Source organism: Schistocerca serialis, chromosome 2 (assembly GCF_023864345.2).
Source record: "Schistocerca serialis cubense isolate TAMUIC-IGC-003099 chromosome 2, iqSchSeri2.2, whole genome shotgun sequence".
Taxonomy (NCBI): Eukaryota; Metazoa; Arthropoda; class Insecta; order Orthoptera; family Acrididae; genus Schistocerca; species Schistocerca serialis.
Genome location: NC_064639.1, coordinates 507,060,678 through 507,078,921, shown reverse-complemented (window position 1 = coordinate 507,078,921; position 18,244 = coordinate 507,060,678). Strand labels below are relative to the sequence as shown.

The 18,244-nt window shown below is 42.6% G+C and overlaps 1 protein-coding gene across 1 annotated transcript in view; it reads left to right on the top strand.

The window, feature by feature from the left end:
* The window catches only part of LOC126457472 (toll-like receptor 2), a 143,275-nt gene that overhangs the window by 112,615 nt on the left and 12,416 nt on the right, over positions 1-18,244 (top strand). Inside the window, exon 5 of the mRNA XM_050093764.1 lies at positions 13,297-13,486. Within this exon, the coding sequence (XP_049949721.1) occupies positions 13,297-13,486 (190 nt within the window). The remainder of the gene's footprint in view (positions 1-13,296; positions 13,487-18,244) is intronic.

The window sequence follows — 18,244 nt, the reverse complement described above, 5'->3', positions numbered from 1 at the left end:
CGTCGTTATTGGGGTTTGGAGACCTAACTTCTACAAATTCACCGTGACGAGAGGGCCCTGCTCTGTTTGAATCCCGCCAGTTCTGATGCAATTCAGGTCTGTCGTTACGATCATATCGTCTGTCGTCATGTCGGTAGATTCCATAGTTTCTTTCTTGTCGGTCACATGGTGGAGAATTTCTCCCTGAATCGTAACTGCGCGCTGGTCCGTTGCGTCTAAAGTTATTCTGTCTCCCTTGATAGTATTTATTTTGGTTCCCATATTGTCTGTTTCTCTGATTGTCTCTGTGATAGTCATTACCACGGAGAGGTGATCTTTCCCTGTAGTTATTACTACTCTGCCAACGGTTGTCATACGGGTGGTGTCTGTTTTGGTCACGATTTGTGTGGTGAGAATAGCCTTGTCGCGTCCAGTTATCGTTTCTGTCGTCACGGAATTGTGACAGATGTGACCTGTAGTGATTGTTTTCCTGTTTTCGCATCCCGCGACTGTCTGTGTCAATTTCTAATTCTTGTAACAGTCCCTGAAAAGCTTCAATGTCGTCTTTGCAACGTCCTGCTAAAATAATATGTCGTAAATGTTTAGGCAGTTTGATTAAGCAAATGCGGATGAGTTCTGAGGGGCTGTATGGGTTTGACAGGTATTGATTCTTGTGCAACATGTCTTCAAAATATTCCACAAGACTGGAAAATTCAGATTGTTCGAAGTGTTTCATCATTATGATGTTATGTTTTACACGGTCTTGTGTAGCTTGAGACCAATACGCTGAGAGGAAGGCATGATAAAAATCTCCTTCACTGTGACAATCGTGAATGACCGATCGCATTCTTACACCTGGTTCATTCTCTAAGTAGCCACACATAAATTCTAACCTGTGCTCCAATGACCAGTTGGGAGGGAAACAATGAGAGAATTGATGGAGCCATGCTTGTGGATGAATGTCGTTGCCAGAATTCTTAAATGTTTTGAATTTACGTGTAGTAATGAACAGCTTATAGTCAAAATCATCATGTCGGCGAGTCGCATATCGGTCATTGTTAGGTCGTGTCGGCCGTTCCCTCTCAAAATTCGGTGCACATTCCCAATTTCTTTCATTACTTCCGAAATGCCCTGTGTTATTATTTTGTGGCTTTTGCGTATTTCTAAGTTCCTCTTCCCGTGTTGGAGCGCGAGTGTCTTCTGAAATACGTAATTCTTGTATTACCTGTGTCAGTTGATCTTGTACTTCCCGGATTTCTCTTTGGTGTTGCGTATCAATTTGATTCAGATTTTGTTTCAGTTTCCTAATTTGTTCGCTCTGTTCTGTGTCATTAAAGGCTACCGGTTTTGCGTCATTCAGATTATCATCTACCTTCGTAGATAAATTATTTAGCTGATCCGAAAGTTCAACTACTTTCTCTGATAATGAACACATTTCCTCAGTGTGTTTTTCTGAACCAAGTTTCAGAGTGTCCATTTGTGTTGAAATCGAATCTACTGTGTCCTTTAAGTTATCCTGAGTTTTTGCAAGTTGCGTAACCGAATCGGTAGATGCAACTGAGTCAAATTTAGCTTGCAAGGTCTCATGATTTTCATGAACAATAATTTGCAGTTCTTTTATGGCTGCTTCGTGATTCTGTAATGCATTTTCATGCCGCGAAAAAATAGGTTGAAAATGCTCACAAATTTGTGTTTTTACGTCATTACAGACTTTTTGACATTTCGATTCAATGTTATGTAACTCAGTAGTTAAATCTTCACGCGTTTGTTCAAGAGTTTGTTCCAATGAGTCTAACTGTTGCTGTGTTTGTCTCTGATGTTGTTCCATTGTGTCTAACTTTTTAAGATTTTGTTCCACTGTGTCTAACTTTGGAAGATTTTGTTCCATTGTGTCTAACTTTTGAAGATTTTGTTCCATTGTGTCTAACTTTTGAAGATTTTGTTCCATTGTGTCTAACTTTTGAAGATTTTGTTCCATTGTGTCTAACTTTTGAAGCTTTTGCTGTGTTTGTCCCATTTGCTGTATTAATTGTAATAACAATGCACTGGTGTCTGGAACATGTTCCTCAGTGCTTTTCGGCAGTGAATTTGCACCGGCAACATTCACATTTTGACAAGCAGAAAATGTGTCTTGACTTATTTGAGAAAACGGTGAGGAACCAAAACCTGAATCTACAGTATTTGCGAGATTGTTTCCTATCATTTCAGATTCCTGAGGCGAGCTGTTGCCGACCGATCGATCGATAATACTTCCCTGTTCTCTAATTGTTTCACTGTCTACACCATTGTTTGCCGCCCGCTTCATTTCCCTATGCACAATTACCAAATTACTACTTTGAATATCAGTTAATTCATTACTCTGTGGCGCTAACACACTGCTTTCATTTTCACTGTCATTTCTCAGTTTACTTTGGAGCCTAGTATTACGTTTTTCACACGCCATTATTGTTACAGTATTTCACACGACAACACAGAAAAACACAATTTGAAGATAAAAAATAAGAGAACACATTAAAATAGCACTGAAAATAATATCTAGTTAATTACCAGCGCAGCTGCGAAATACTTGGTGCAAATCTACATGCATGCCACAACTGTTTTACTGTACAACAATGAAAGACTGCAACTACAAAGGAGATTTTCTCTACAATTACGCGCTAGCAATAAACAAAATCTACACTAAATACACAAACTACAAGAAAAAATCAGAAGATTCCAGTGAGGTATCCTCGGCTAAGGGTCGACATATGAAACGTCCCCTTTGAACAATTATACAAGACTGTGCTTAAACTGACACACAATATTTTGTTAGCGCAACGCAATCTGACTTTCAAAATTACCTACTAAAGAATGGCCCTGACAAACATTAAACTATACCTTTCACAAATCACTTACCTCACAAAAATCTTCACTGCTCAAGCTACTGCAGTACAGCGAGCGCCACTACTGCCAGCTAAATAGAAGATTCAAACTACTGAAGGCACTAACTACTGATAGGGATAGTTAGCAAATGAAAGATATTAATAGAGAGCAAACAATGTATTTACCTTAATATCATCACAAGTCATAATATATATATCAGTTCATGACAAATTAGAAACCTCCGCCATCTCTCTCCCCACATCCACCACTGCTGGCGGCTCACCTCCAACTGCGCAACACTACGCGCTGTTCACAGCCAGCTGCCGCTGCCCAACACTACAATGGCGAGTATTACAACAATGCAAAGCAGCCACAGACTGCACACAGCACAGCCAGTGATTTTCATACAGAGGTGGCGTTACCATAAAAAAACCTAAACAGCCTACTTAACGTTGCCAACAAGAAAATATAAACAGCCTACTTACATAGAGAAAACATAAACAGCCTACTTACAACATGTAACAATGTTTGAAGTGAAATATCCAGTCAAGAACCAAGAGAACTTATTTAAACAGAAATGACGAATGCATTGTTATAGTGAACAGATGTCACAGTGTTATTGTGTGTGTACATTCTTGCTTGTTTGTTGCACAATTACGTAACGACTATAAGGCTCACATACTTAGAACATTTACCAGTACTGCTAATGAGATTTTAATGCAACATTTTGGTTTATTTGAAAATACATTCTGAATTTAAAGTGCTTTCTGAGAGATACCAGATGACACAGAGGTTAGTTTATGTGACAGCTACACGATTTTTATCACGACGCTACTAATGAGTGACAATTTACAATGTTGCTTTTGCGGTGTATCTGTTTTATATCTGCACAGTTTTCTGAATTCTTCTGGAAAGAAAAACATGTTTTAGTAGTAACTTTTGTGGTATAGCAACAATGAGACAGCCTTTTTCGTGGCACAACATTACGTTACTGTACAGTACTTTCTTCATCACGCCAATAAGCATAATAACTACGACATCTATACGCAAAGCATTTCACTTTTGTTTATCATGTGGTAAGTACATTGACTTCTGCAGAACTTAGCTTTCGGAGGACGATAACTACGACACTTCCACAGAGATTATGTTGCGACAAGATGCACAGTTTAGCGCTACAGTACACGCATTTGAGTGATTAATCTTATACTTAAAACACTTATTTTTAAAGATTTTTTTTAATTACAAAGAAAGTTTTCCATAATACATTTCATTCCATTGCGGTAATTTGTATCACCTGGGAGTATAATTACATTTATCCTCAGGGGGGTACACGCTTACTTTGTGTACCATGTGTGTGGCAACCACAAGGAACCCTAGCTAATATGGTATTTGCTTATACAACTTTACACATCGGTACCATATTTCTCTAACACACAAATTACACAGCTATCTGATCATTTCACTGAGAGATAAACATTTTTTTACTACATCAGTGACACATGTTTACGCAATACACAGTTGGGTAACTTTATACTTATGAAACTGTATTTTGTCTGTACTTTGTAAACTGTTCATATTTTTTCGGAATCATTGTGATACTATGAGAGCTTTGAATGATGTATTTGGTAAAGGGATTATGATTTTTAAAGTACGTTTGAGGCAGATGACACTTTTGACATGAGCAGAGAATTTTTTTAATTATTGGAGGAAGCTACGACGATTTTGAGATTTGACTGAGGTGTTATGATGTTATTTTTACGACGACGATGTGTATTATGCTGCTGAGGTATGTTTATGATTAATAGGCTGAGGCTATATGAGTTATTTGATTATGCTTCATATTTATAATGACGAAATATTGACGAGTGTCGATGGATACGTATATGTGTAATAAGGTAAGGAGTAATGAATAGTGGGTAGGGACTCTTGACTTGTGAAAAAGGATGTTGGAAACCAAAAATCGTACTTTAAGAGTTATGACATGTGTGAATCATGTGTGAATGTATCACAATGCCACTGAAAATTTTTTTGGACACTGTTATATTCATAGGATTTTGTTTCTACAGATTTGCAACGCTAATTCTTGACCTGTGAAATATTTTTATGTGAGACTGTCACTGTAGCAGAAACTGCTGTCGTAAATATTTCCGTACGAAAGTTAAGTGACCACCTGCACATAATGCGTCATGGGCACCCAGGTGTGTCAGACGCCTGGAGAACAAGCCATTAGTGTGAGTGCCTCGTCAGAAGCACAGGTAGAAAAAAAAAGAAAGGGAAGGCCATTGTCCACGCTACTGACATCTCCTTGTTGAAAGCATACTGTGGAGCTCGTAATTTATGATATTTACTGAAATGCCTAATGAAACGATGAGAAACATTTCACAGCTATTGTCTTGCTAGTTAAGAAAAATGCCATATGGCTTGCTTTATGTATTTATTTACACATTTTGTTTAATATCAAGTTTCTAGCTGCACTGCAGCATTGGTTAAAATAAAATTTAATATATGTACTAATATAAATATTTTATGCCTACAGATCCAGTAAATAATTTTATGATCTATCCAAAACAAATGAGGGAGCACAAAAAGACATTTCCCTTCACAGGAATTGCATAAATAATTTTTTTACGATTTGGTAACTTATCTACTAGCGTAAGTTTTTGTGATGCATCACTCTAATGTTAAGATGTGACATAGGTATTAGACATGGCCATTTTAGTGTAATATTTTTTCTGCTTGCGCTATGTCATGTTTAGGTATAAGTTGCTGCTGTTTGCCAGGCATAGTGTTATTGAATTTGACTTTTGCTCATTTATGCTGCTAGCTTTGCCCATTTGCATTTTTTGCATTGCTGTTTGTGTTGATTTGTTATGTGATGCTGCATTGCCTCGTCCCTTAGTTTAGCATCTGAGCTCAGTAGATTTAAGTTAGCTTAAGAGGGGGTAGCCTCTAAGAGAATGAGTTGCGATGAATTGGAAGAAATGCATTGAGAAAACAGGTTTAGGTAGGATTTTCTTGGAAATAAATGTTGAGGTAAGAAATGTGTGAACATATAAATACAGAAAGCATGCTTGGATAGAATTTTTTTTGGTGGAAACAAAGGATGAAATAAGAGGAAAGATATATGAAGTTTTGGGTTGGACTGCAGTACCACATGTTACACTGAAAACGAACCCTGTCCTTTCCCTTTTGTATTATCCCACTATATGTTTGTGTACCCTTGTGTATTTGTTTTCTTCCTGTCTCTGTGTAGTTTCATAGAATTTTTTCTTCTTTTAATATTACGCTACATTCACTATGATGAGGAAGACTGTTATCCTCGAATATAATTAGCATTAATAATATGTTATTTACTTTGTAAAGCTGTTAGACATTATTAATTCCGTTCTGTTTAATGCTCATATGTGAAGTTGATGTTTCGAAAGTTATTCTGATCTTTTATGTATGTACTCATGTCATAATTCCTGTAACACTGACGTATATGTCTATTTCTATTCTTTTGTAACGCCTGTTTTACTACAAATGTTATCTGTATTATTATGTTCTTTAATGATGTATTTTGTACCTTTGTTATTGTATTTTTATGTTACCAAATTGTAATTGTTACCAGTTCTTCAAATTAAGTTACATTTCACTGCACACATTTCTGTTGGTCATAGTATATGGATAATATGTGAGAAGTTGGGACTGTTAGTGTTTGCACGTGTGTTAGTAATTCAGCAAGGGACTGGATAACAGCATTGCTCGTTCTAAGGACAATTCCAAAAAACTTTGTGAGTGCACAAGTGGTGGTTTATGGACTTGCTATATTCTCTGCAAGACTCTTCGATGGTGATTGTGCACCTGCACAGTCGCAACAGATGGCTGCTGGCCATTTCTACAAGGACTACAGTGGGTCTACACCTTTGCTGACTCACCAGTACCATTATTTCTACAAGGCCTGCAGTGGGTCTGCACCTCTGGTGGCCCACCAATACCGTAATATCTACCAGGACTACAGTGGGTCTGTTCTGTGATGACCTACCTACCAATATTCTTCAAAACGTCGAATGACTCTACTGTGGGTTTGCTCTGTTGTGGAGCATTACCTGTCTGCATGTCAAGAGTCAGCACTGTTTTCCCGTTGGAAGGACAACACTACTTCTTCAAGACTGCATGGAAATCCACTACTTCTGTGTGCATTTTCTTTTACTGCTCAGACTTTGAGAAAAACACTATATTTTACCGTAATGAATGATCAGGACTGTCTTTATGGACTGTGACAAAATTTTAGCTTTTGACCAACGTTGTATCAATAAGTGTGTGCATTTGATTTCTTTGTTATTGTAATTATGAAAAATTTTATCAAATCATTATTGGCCACTGCCCAAAAAAAAATTTGTAAAAATTTTAGTGGGGAGCATGGGGGCTATGTAAGTAGGCTGTTTAGGTTTTTTTATTGGTAACGCCACCTCTGTATGAAAATCACTGGCTGTGCTGTGTGCAGTCTGTGGCTGCTTTGCATTGTTGTAATACTCGCCATTGTAGTGTTGGGCAGCGGCAGCAGGATGCGAACAGCGCGTAGCGTTGCGCAGTTGGAGGTGAGCCGCCAGCAGTGGTGGATGTGGGGAGAGAGATGGCGGAGTTTTGTAATTTTTCATGAACTGCTATATTTATATATGATGATATCAAGGTAAATACATTGTTTGTTCTCTATTAATATCTTTCATTTGCTAACTATCCCTATCAGTAGTTAGTGCCTTCCATAGTTTGAATCTTTTATTTAGCTGGCAGTAGTGGCGCTCGCTGTATTGCAGTAGCTTGAGCAGCGAAGATTTTTGTGAGGTAAGTGATTTGTGAAAGGTATAGTTTAATGTTAGTCAGGGCCATTCTTTTGTAGGGAATTTTGAAAGTCAGATTGCGTTGCGCTAACAAAATATTGTGTGTCAGGTTAAGCACAGTCATGTAGAATTGTTCAAAGGGGACGTTTCAATTGAAATCTCCACCTAAGACTATAACATGCTGAGAAAATTTATGTGAAATGTATTCCAAATTTTCTCTCAGTTGTTCTGCCACTAATGCTGCTGAGTCGGGAGGTCGGTAAAAGGAGACAATTATTAACCTAGCTCGGTTGTTGAGTGTAACCTCCACCCATAAGAATTAACAGGAACTATCCACTTCTACTTCACTACAGGATAAACTACTACTAACAGCGGCGAACACTCCACCACCGGTTGCATGCAATCTATCCTTTCTAAACACCGTCTGTACCTTTGTAAAAATTTCGGCAGAATTTATCTCTGGCTTCAACCAGCTTTCTGTACCTATAACGATTTCGGCTTCGGTGCTTTCTATCAGCGCTTGAAGTTCCGGTACTTTACGAACGCAGCTTCGACAGTTTACAATTACAATACCGATTGCTGCTTGGTCCCCGCATGTCCTGACTTTGCCCTGCACCCGTTGAGGCTGTTGCTCTTTCTGTACTTGCCCAAGGCCATCAACCTAAAAAACCGCCCAGCCCACGCCACACAACCCCTGCTTCCCGTGTAGCCGCTTGTTGCGTGTAGTGGACTCCTGACCTATCCAGCGGAACCCGAAACCCCACCACCCTATGGCGCAAGTCGAGGAATTATTCCGTGGCTTATTAAGTTTTCAAATTTATACTGACTTTTTGATCACCCGGTATATTGTCCCGTAATTCATTAACGCTATCGTGTATTCTGAAATCGCGTATTTTTAAGTAACATGTAGCATAACCAAATGTAGAACAAGTATAGACAATGAATAAATTTTAATATGCAGAGTTCACTAAAATCATTTATTCATACAGACGACCGTTATCGGCGATTCTCTGTTGCTGTCTTTCGATCTATATTTATATCATTTTATAATCGCCTCATTCAGTACAGCAAGTGGTGCTACACAATGAACACCGAAGAGCCAAAGAAACTTGCGCACTTGCCTAATATCGCAGAAGTGCCTCAACACGACGTGGCATGGACCCGAATAACGTCTGAAGAAGTGATGGAGGGAACTGACGCCATGAATCCTGCAGGGCTGTCCATAAATCCGTAAGAGTACGAGGGGGTGGAGATCTCTTCTGAACAGCACGTTGCAAGGCATACCAGACATGCTCAATAATGTTCATGTCTGGGGAGTTTGGTGGCCAGCGGAAATGTTTAAACTCTGGCGCCACTCTGTAGCAATTCTGGACGTGTGGAGTGTCGCATTGTCCTGCTGGAATTGCCCAAGTCCGTGGGAATGCAAAATTGACATGAATGGATGCAGGTGATCAGACAGGAAGCTTAGGTACCTGTCACCTATCAGAATCGTGTCTAGACGCGTCAAGGGCCCCTTTTCACTCCAACTGCACACGGCCCACACTTTTCCATAGCCTCTGCCAGCTTGTACAGTCTCTGCTCACATGCAGGGTCCAGGGATTCATGAGGTTGTCTCCAAACCGTACATGTCCATCCGCTCGATATAAATTGAACGCGCGACCGCTACGGTGGCAGGTTCGAATCCTGCCTCGGGCGTGAATGTGTGTGATGTCCTTAGGTTAGTTAGGTTTAAGTAGTTCTAAGTTCTAGGGGAGTGATGACCTCAGATGTTAAGTCCCATAGTGCTCAGAGCCATTTGAACCATTTTTTTATGAACTGAAACGAGTCTCGTCCGACCAGGCTGATGGTTCCAGTCATTAACAGTCCAATGTCGTGTTGACGGGCCGAGGCGAGGGGTAAAGCTTTATGTCGTGCAGTCATGAAGGGTACACGGGTGGAATTTCGTCTCCGAAAGCCTTTATCGATGATGTTTCGTTTAATGATTTGCACGCTGACACTTGTTAATGGCCCACCATTGAAATCTGCAGCAATTTGCAGAAGGATTGCACGTCTGTCACGTTGAACGATTCTCATCAGACTTCGTTAGTGCTGTTCTTGCAGGATCTTTTTCGGCCGCAGTGATGTCGGGGATTTGTTGTTTGCCCGGATTTCTGATATTCACGATACACTCGTGAAATGGTCGTACGGGAAAATCCCCAGTTCATCGCTACGTCGGAGATGCTGTGTCCCATCGCTTATGCGCCGACTATAACACCAAGTTCAAACTCACTTAAATCTTGATAACCCGCCATTGTAGCAGCAGTAACCGATCTAACAACTGTGCTAGACACTTGGTGTCTTACATAGGCGCTGCCGACCACAGCACCGTATTCTGCCTGTTTACGCTATTTCAGAATATATGGGACCATTAATGAAACACAGGACAATACACACTGAAGCGCCAAAGAAACTCGTATAGGCACGCGTATTCAAATACAGAGATATGTAAACAGGCAGAATACGGCGCTGCGGTCGGCAGCGCCTATGTAAGTCAACAAGTGTCTGGCGCAGTTGGTACAGATTTCAATGTCGGGCCACCAACAAGCGTCAACGTGCGAATCATTCAACGAAACATCATCGATATGCGCTTTCGGAGACGAAGACCCACTCTTGTGCCCTTGATGATTGCACGACATAAAGCTTTACGCCTCGCCTGGGCCCGTCAACATTGACATTGGACTATTGATGACTGGAAACATGTTGCCTGGTCGGACGAGTCTCGTTTCAAATTGTATCGAGCTGACGGACGTGTACGGTTATGGAGACAGCCTCATGATTCCATGGACCCTGCATGTCAGCAGAGACTTTTCAAGCTGGTGGAGGCTTTGTAATATTGTGGGCCGTGTGCAGTTGGAGTGATATAGAACCCCTGGTACGTCTGCATCCATTCGTGTCCATTGCGTATTCCGACAGACTTGGGCAATTCCAGCAGGACAGTCCGACACCCTACACATCCACATTTGCTACAGAGTGCCTCCAGGAAGAGTCTTCTGAGTTTAAACATTTCCGCTGGCCACCAAACTCCCCAGACATGAATATCATTGAACATATCTGTGATGCCTTGCAACGTCCTGTTCAGGAGAGATCTCCACCCCCTCGTACTCTTACGGATTTATGGACAGCTCTGCAGGATTAATGGCGTCAATTTCCTCCTGCACCACTTCAGACATTAGTGGAGTCCGTGCCACGTCGTGTTTCGCCCCTTCTGCATGCCCGCGAGGGTCCTACACGATACTAGGCAGGTGTACCAGTTTCTCTGTACATAGTGTCCACGTAAACCACTAACACGGCATGAGTATTTTATACAACCCTTATAATGCTGTCCTTACTCATTTGGTTTGAAGCAGAATGATATGAGCACACTCATAAAGATTCATGGTGTGCACCGAAAAACTGTGATCAAATTCTTTCCCTTTCTTTAGCATAGTTTGTATCTATACTGACGAGGCAAAACATGATGACCACTGCCAACCGCCAAATTGTATGCATCCTGGTGGTGATGCGGTTGAGTGACGCGAGAACGAAAGCACATAAGCAGAGCATAGACGAACGGGGAGTCATTCGATCGATGATATGGATGGGGAAATCTAACGACAGAAAAGAGTTTGAAAAAGAGCAGATTATTATGGCATTTGACCTGGGAACGAACATCTCGGAAACGACGAAGCTGACCAGTTGACGGCGTGCCACTGTCGCGAGTATATATGGACAGCTGCTGAAGTGGCTGAAGCGCTGCAAACCACCACTAGGCGACTGGGTGTTTGACGTCGACGCCACATTGCAGAACGTGGAGCTCGGAGGCTTGCCCAGTCTGTAAAGCAGGACAGTCAACGATTTGTGGCACATCCAGTGACAGGAAACAGCACTAGTCCAGGTCCAGGGCGTTTCGTAGCTTACAGAACATTGCCGAACGTGGGGCTCAGCAAGTGGAATGCAAACGTATCGCCTGGTAGGATGAATCACTTTTCTAGATGCACCAGGTCGATGTTCATCTCCGGATATGCCGTCATCCAGGCAACTGAGCGAATGTTTTCTCGAAAATAGCACCGTGTCACGGACGCGGGTCGGTGGGAGCAGTATTATGGAATTGGGGACATTCACCGAGGCTTCCTCTGGAAGCGTAGCAGTAATAGAATGCACCATGACAGCTGTGGACCATATTAACTTGACTGCGGATCACCTGCATCCCTTCATCACTGGTGTCTTTCCTGGAGGCGATGGAATTTCCGCCAGCATAAATGGCCGTGTTACAAGACCAGAGTCGTGCTACAGTAGTTTGAAGTGCATTATAGTGATCTCACCACTGATGTTGTGGCTATCGTGGATCACACTCGGTGCAATATCGGGTGTCAGCTCCACACATACCAATCATTGGCCCCATAATTTACGAGAACTGCATGACCTGTGCGTAGACATAGGTGCTTCATAACTCCGGAAATCTGCCAAGGATTTTCCAAAACGATACCACGCAGAATAGTAGCTGTTTTGTGTCCGGAAGTGGATTAGCACGCTGTTTAGCAAATGGTCGCAACGTTTTGGCTAAACAATGTATATCGCGTTGACAATGAGTGCCTGCACAGGGTAAGTATGGGAAGGGGAGACGAAACCATACGTTGGCACACAGTTACTTCTCTCAGATACAACCAAGGGGGTCGCAGAGCATCCCATGAAGAGAATGAATTTTACATTCTGCAGCGGAGTGTGCGCTGATGCGAAACTTTCTAGCAGATGAATCCTCTTTGCTGGACGGGGACTGGAATTTGGGACGTTTGCCTTTTGCGAGGGAGTGCTCTAACGACTGAGCTATCAAATCACGACTTACTAGCCGTTCTCATAGCTTTATTTCCGCGAATACCTCATCTCAAAACTTCGCATTGCTTGATGTGCTAGGAAGTTTCACATCAGCGCACTGTCCGCTGCAGAGTTAGAAACTGATTCTGAAAACATCCCCCAGGCTGTGGGTAAGCCATATCTCTGCAGTATCCTTTCTTGCAGGAATGCTAGACCTACAAGTTTCGCAAGAGAACTGTGAAGTTTCGGAGGTAGCAGATAGATATTTGTTGCGGAAGTAATGCTGGAAGGACGGGTCGTGATCCGTGCTTGGGCAGCTCATTTGCGAAAGGCAGAGGTCCCGACTTTCGAGTCTCGGTACGGCATACAGTTTTGATCTGGCCGGAAATTTCATCTCACGACGATATCATCTTTAGAAACGCCATATTTTCTCCCTTCGTGGAACACTAGGTTTTGAAATTTAATAAGAACATTGGCACAATAGCTGGTCAACAAATAATAAATGGCACCATTTCTTTTATTCCTCCTGGCAAATGTTGGCGACGAATTTTCTTCTGAGAATAGGATTTGAACCGCCACATTTAAGAACGCTAACACCGCAGTAGTGTCCATTACCGACTGCCTCTACCCAGATGGGCTATAAGTCAAATTATGTCGACAGAACATTGAATACGACCAGATTTCCTTTGGATAATGTGCTCAAAGACAAGTGCAAGCCACATCTTAATAAGAAAACTATCTGACCCCAAGAGTCGTTACAGCCTGATTGTTATCATGCCTGCTGAAGAGCTGATGTTGATTACAGTGGAGGTGACCGGCAGTGGGTGGTTGAGACGCTGGTGCCGCTGTTGGAGAAAGGACCGCAGCGCTACCGCCTCTGCCTGCACGAACGAGACTTCCAGCTGGGCACCGTCATCGTGCAGAACATCTCCAGCTCCATGGACCGCAGCCGGCACACCATCGTCGTTCTCTCAGACAACTTCGTCAGCAGCAAGGTGGGTCAATAATGCAAGTACGTTAAGGACGCTATAAGTCAGCACTAAAGGTATCTAGAGTTAATGTTGGCCTATGGCAGCCTTTTAGTGTCACCTTCATGGGCAAAGCAGTAGTTGCAGCAGTATTAGCAGTAATTTCATTCATCTGTAGATGAACTCCACAAGGATATTACATATGTATTGGTATTACAATGCACGAACAACTAGCTTAACTTTATATACTTAAGATATAATCCGATAAGGACGGGATAGGTAGTCGGCCGTTGCTTTATACACTCCTGGAAATTGAAATAAGAACACCGTGAATTCATTGTCCCAGGAAGGGGAAACTTTATTGACACATTCCTGGGGTCAGATACATCACATGATCACACTGACAGAACCACAGGCACATAGACACAGTCAACAGAGCATGCACAATGTCGGCACTAGTACAGTGTATATCCACCTTTCGCAGCAATGCAGGCTGCTATTCTCCCATGGAGACGATCGTAGAGATGCTGGATGTAGTCCTGTGGAACGGCTTGCCATGCCATTTCCACCTGGCGCCTCAGTTGGACCAGCGTTCGTGCTGGACGTGCAGACGGCGTGAGACGACGCTTCATCCAGTCCCAAACATGCTCAATGGGGGACAGATCCGGAGATCTTGCTGGCCAGGGTAGTTGACTTACACCTTCTAGAGCACGTTGGGTGGCACGGGATACATGCGGACGTGCATTGTCCTGTTGGAACAGCAAGTTCCCTTGCCGGTCTAGGAATGGTAGAACGATGGGTTCGATGACGGTTTGGATGTACCGTGCACTATTCAGTGTCCCCTCGACGATCACCAGTGGTGTACGGCCAGTGTAGGAGATCGCTCCCCACACCATGATGCCGGGTGTTGGCCCTGTGTGCCTCGGTCGTATGCAGTCCTGATTGTGGCGCTCACCTGCACGGCGCCAAACACGCATACAACCATCATTGGCACCAAGGCAGAAGCGACTCTCATCGCTGAAGACGACACGTCTCCATTCGTCCCTCCATTCACGCCTGTCGCGACACCACTGGAGGCGGGCTGCACGATGTTGGGGCGTGAGCGGAAGACGGCCTAACGGTGTGCGGGACCGTAGCCCAGCTTCATGGAGACGGTTGCGAATGGTCCTCGCCGATACCCCAGGAGCAACAGTGTCCCTAATTTGCTGGGAAGTGGCGGTGCGGTCCCCTACGGCACTGCGTAGGATCCTACGGTCTTGGCGTGCATCCGTGCGTCGCTGCGGTCCGGTCCCAGGTCGACGGGCACGTGCACCTTCCGCCGACCACTGGCGACAACATCGATGTACTGTGGAGACCTCACGCCGCACGTGTTGAGCAATTCGGCGGTACGTCCACCCGGCCTCCCGCATGCCCACTATACGCCCTCGCTCAAAGTCCGTCAACTGCACATATGGTTCACGTCCACGCTGTCGCGGCATGCTACCAGTGTTAAAGACTGCGATGGAGCTCCGTATGCCACGGCAAACTGGCTGACACTGACGGCGGCGGTGCACAAATGCTGCGCAGCTAGCGCCATTCGACGGCCAACACCGCGGTTCCTGGTGTGTCCGCTGTGCCGTGCGTGTGATCATTGCTTGTACAGCCCTCTCGCAGTGTCCGGAGCAAGTATGGTGGGTCTGACACACCGGTGTCAATGTGTTCTTTTTTCCATTTCCAGGAGTGTAGTAGGAACCATATTGCCATTTGCCAGAAGTAATTCAGGAAAATCGCGGAAAACCTAATCAGGATGGCTGGATGTATACGAGACCAGTCTATTTAAAACAGTACTGCCTCCTTCGATTTATCCCTAGTGTACAACATTGTTTTAACAAGTTGTTGTTGTGGGCTTCAGTCCAGAGACTGGTTTGATGCAGTTCTCCATGCTACTCTATTCTGTGCAAGCTTCTTCATCTCCGAGTAGCTACATACAACATCTGAATCTGTTTAGTGTATTCATGCCTTGGTCTCCCTCTACGATTTTTACCTTCCGCGCTTTCCTCAAATGCTAAACTGATGATCCCTTGATGCCTCAGAACGTGTCCTACCAACCGATCTGTTCTTCTAGTCAAGTTGCACCACAAATTCCCCAGTTATATTCAGTACTTCTTCATTAGTTACGTGATCTACCCATCTAATCTTCAGCATTCTTCTGTAGCACCACATTTCGAAAACTTCTATTCGCTTCTTGTCTAAACTACTTTTCGTCCATACAAATACTTTCAGAAAAGATTTCCTGAGCCTTAAATCCATACTCGATGTTAACACATTTCTCTTCTTCAGAAACGTTTTCCTTGCCATTGCCAGTCTACATTTTATATCCACTCTACTTAGACCATCATCAGTTATTTTGTTCCCCAAATAGCAAAACACATCTACTGCTTTAAGTGTCTCATTTCATAATTTAATTCCCTCAGCATCACCGGATTTAATTCGACTACATTCCATTACCCTCGTTTTGCTTTTGTTGATGTTCATTTTATATCCTACTTTCAAGACACTGTCCATTCCGTTCAGCTGCCCTTCCAGGTCCTTGCCGTCTTTGACAGAATTGCAATGTCGTCGGCAAACCTCAAAAGTTTTTATTTCCTCTTCATGAATTTTAATTTCTACTCCAAATTTTTCTTTTGTTTCATTTACTGTTTGCTAAATATACAGATTGAATAACACCGGAGATAGGCTACAACCCCGTTTCACTCCCTTCTCAACCACTGCTTCCCTTTCACGCCCCTCGACTCTTATAACTGCCATTTCTGTACAAATTGTAAATAGCCTTTCATTCCCTGTATTTGACCCCTGCCACCACCAGAATTTGAAAGAGAGTATTCCAGTCAACACTGTCAAAAGCTTTCACTAAGTCTACAAATGTTATAAACGTAGGTTTGTCTTTCCTTAATCTTTCTTGTAAGATAAGTCGTAGGGTCAGTATTGCCTCACGTGTTCCAATATTTCTACGGAATCCAAATTGATCTTACCCGAGGTCGGCTTCTATTAGTTTTTCCATTCGTCTATAAAGAATTCGTGTTAGTATTTTGCAACTATGACTTATTAAAATGATAGTTTGGTAATTTTCACACCTGTCAACACTTGCTTTCTTTGGGCTTGGAATTAATATATTCTTCTTGAAGACTGAGGGTATTTCGCCCGTCTCATACATCTTGCTCACCAGATGGTAGAGTTTTGTCTGGCTCTCCCAAGGCTATCAGTAGTTGCAATGGAATGTTGTCTACTCCCGGGGCCTTGTTTCGACTTAAGTCTTTCAGTGCTCTGTCAAACTCTTCACGCAGTATCGTATCTCCCATCTCATCTTCATCTACGTTCTCTTCAATTTCAATAATATTGCCCTCAATTACATCGCCCTTGTATAGACCCTCTATTTACTCCTTCCACCTTTCTGCCTTCCCTTCTTTGTTTAGAACTGGTTTTCCATCTGAGATCTTGATATTCACACAAGTGGTTCTTTCTTCTCCAAAGGCTTCTTTAATTTTCCTGTAGGCAGTATCTATCTTAACCCTGGTGAGATATATCCTTAGATTTTTTCTCTAACCATCTTTGCTTATCCGTTTTGCACTTCCTGTCGATCTCATTTTTGAGACGTTTGTATTCCTTTTTGCCTGCTTCATTTACTCCTTTCTCCTTTCGTCAATTATATTCAGTATCTCTACCCAAGGATTTCTACTAGCCCTCGTCTTTTTACCTACTTGATCCTCTGCTGCCTTCACTATTTCATCTCTCAAAGCTACCCATTCTTTTTCTACTGTATCTTTTTATCCCGTTCTTGTCAATCATCCCTTAATGCTCTCTCTGAAATTCTCTACAACCTCTAGTTCTTTCAATTTATCCAGGTCCCATCTCCTAAAATTTCCACCTTTTTGCAGTTTCTTCAATTTTAATGTGCAGTTCATAAGCAATAGATTGTGATCAGAGTCCACATCTGCCCCTGGAAATGCCTTACAATTTAAAACGTGGTTCCTAAATCTCTGTTTTACCATTATATAAGCTATCTGAAACCGTCCAGTGTCTCCAGGCCTCTTCCACATATAAAACCTTCTTTCATGATTCTCAAACCAAGTGTTATCTATGATTAAGTTACGCTCTGTGCAAAATTCTACCAGGCGGCTTCCTCTTTCATTCCTCACCCCCATTCCATATTCACCTACTACTTTTCCTTCTCTTCCTTTTGCTACTATCGAATTCCAGTCCCCCATGACTATTATATTTTCATATTCCTTCACTATCTGAATAATTTCTTTCATCTCATCATAATTTTCATCAATCTTTTCGTCATCTGCGGAGCTAGTTTGCATATAAACTTGTACCACTGTGGTAAGCGTGGGCTTCGTGTCTATCTTGGCCACAATAATGCGTTCACTATGCTGTTTGTAGTAGCTTATCCGCACTCTTATTTTTAATTCATTATTAAACCTACTCTTGCATCACCCCCATTTGATTTGGTATTTATAACTCTGTATTCACCTGACGAGAAGTCTTGTCCCTCATGTCACTGAACTTCAGCAATTCCAGCTATATCTAGCTTTAACCTATCCATTTCCCTTTTTAAATTTTCTAACCTACCTGCCCGATTAAGGGATCTGACATTCCACGCTCCGATCCGTAGAACGCCAGTTTTCTTTCTCCTGAAAACGGCATCCTCCTGAGTAGTCCCTGCCCGGAGATCCGAACGGGGGACTAGTTTACCTCCGGAATATTTTACCCAAGAGGAAAATTACGGCTGTAGTTTCCCCTTGC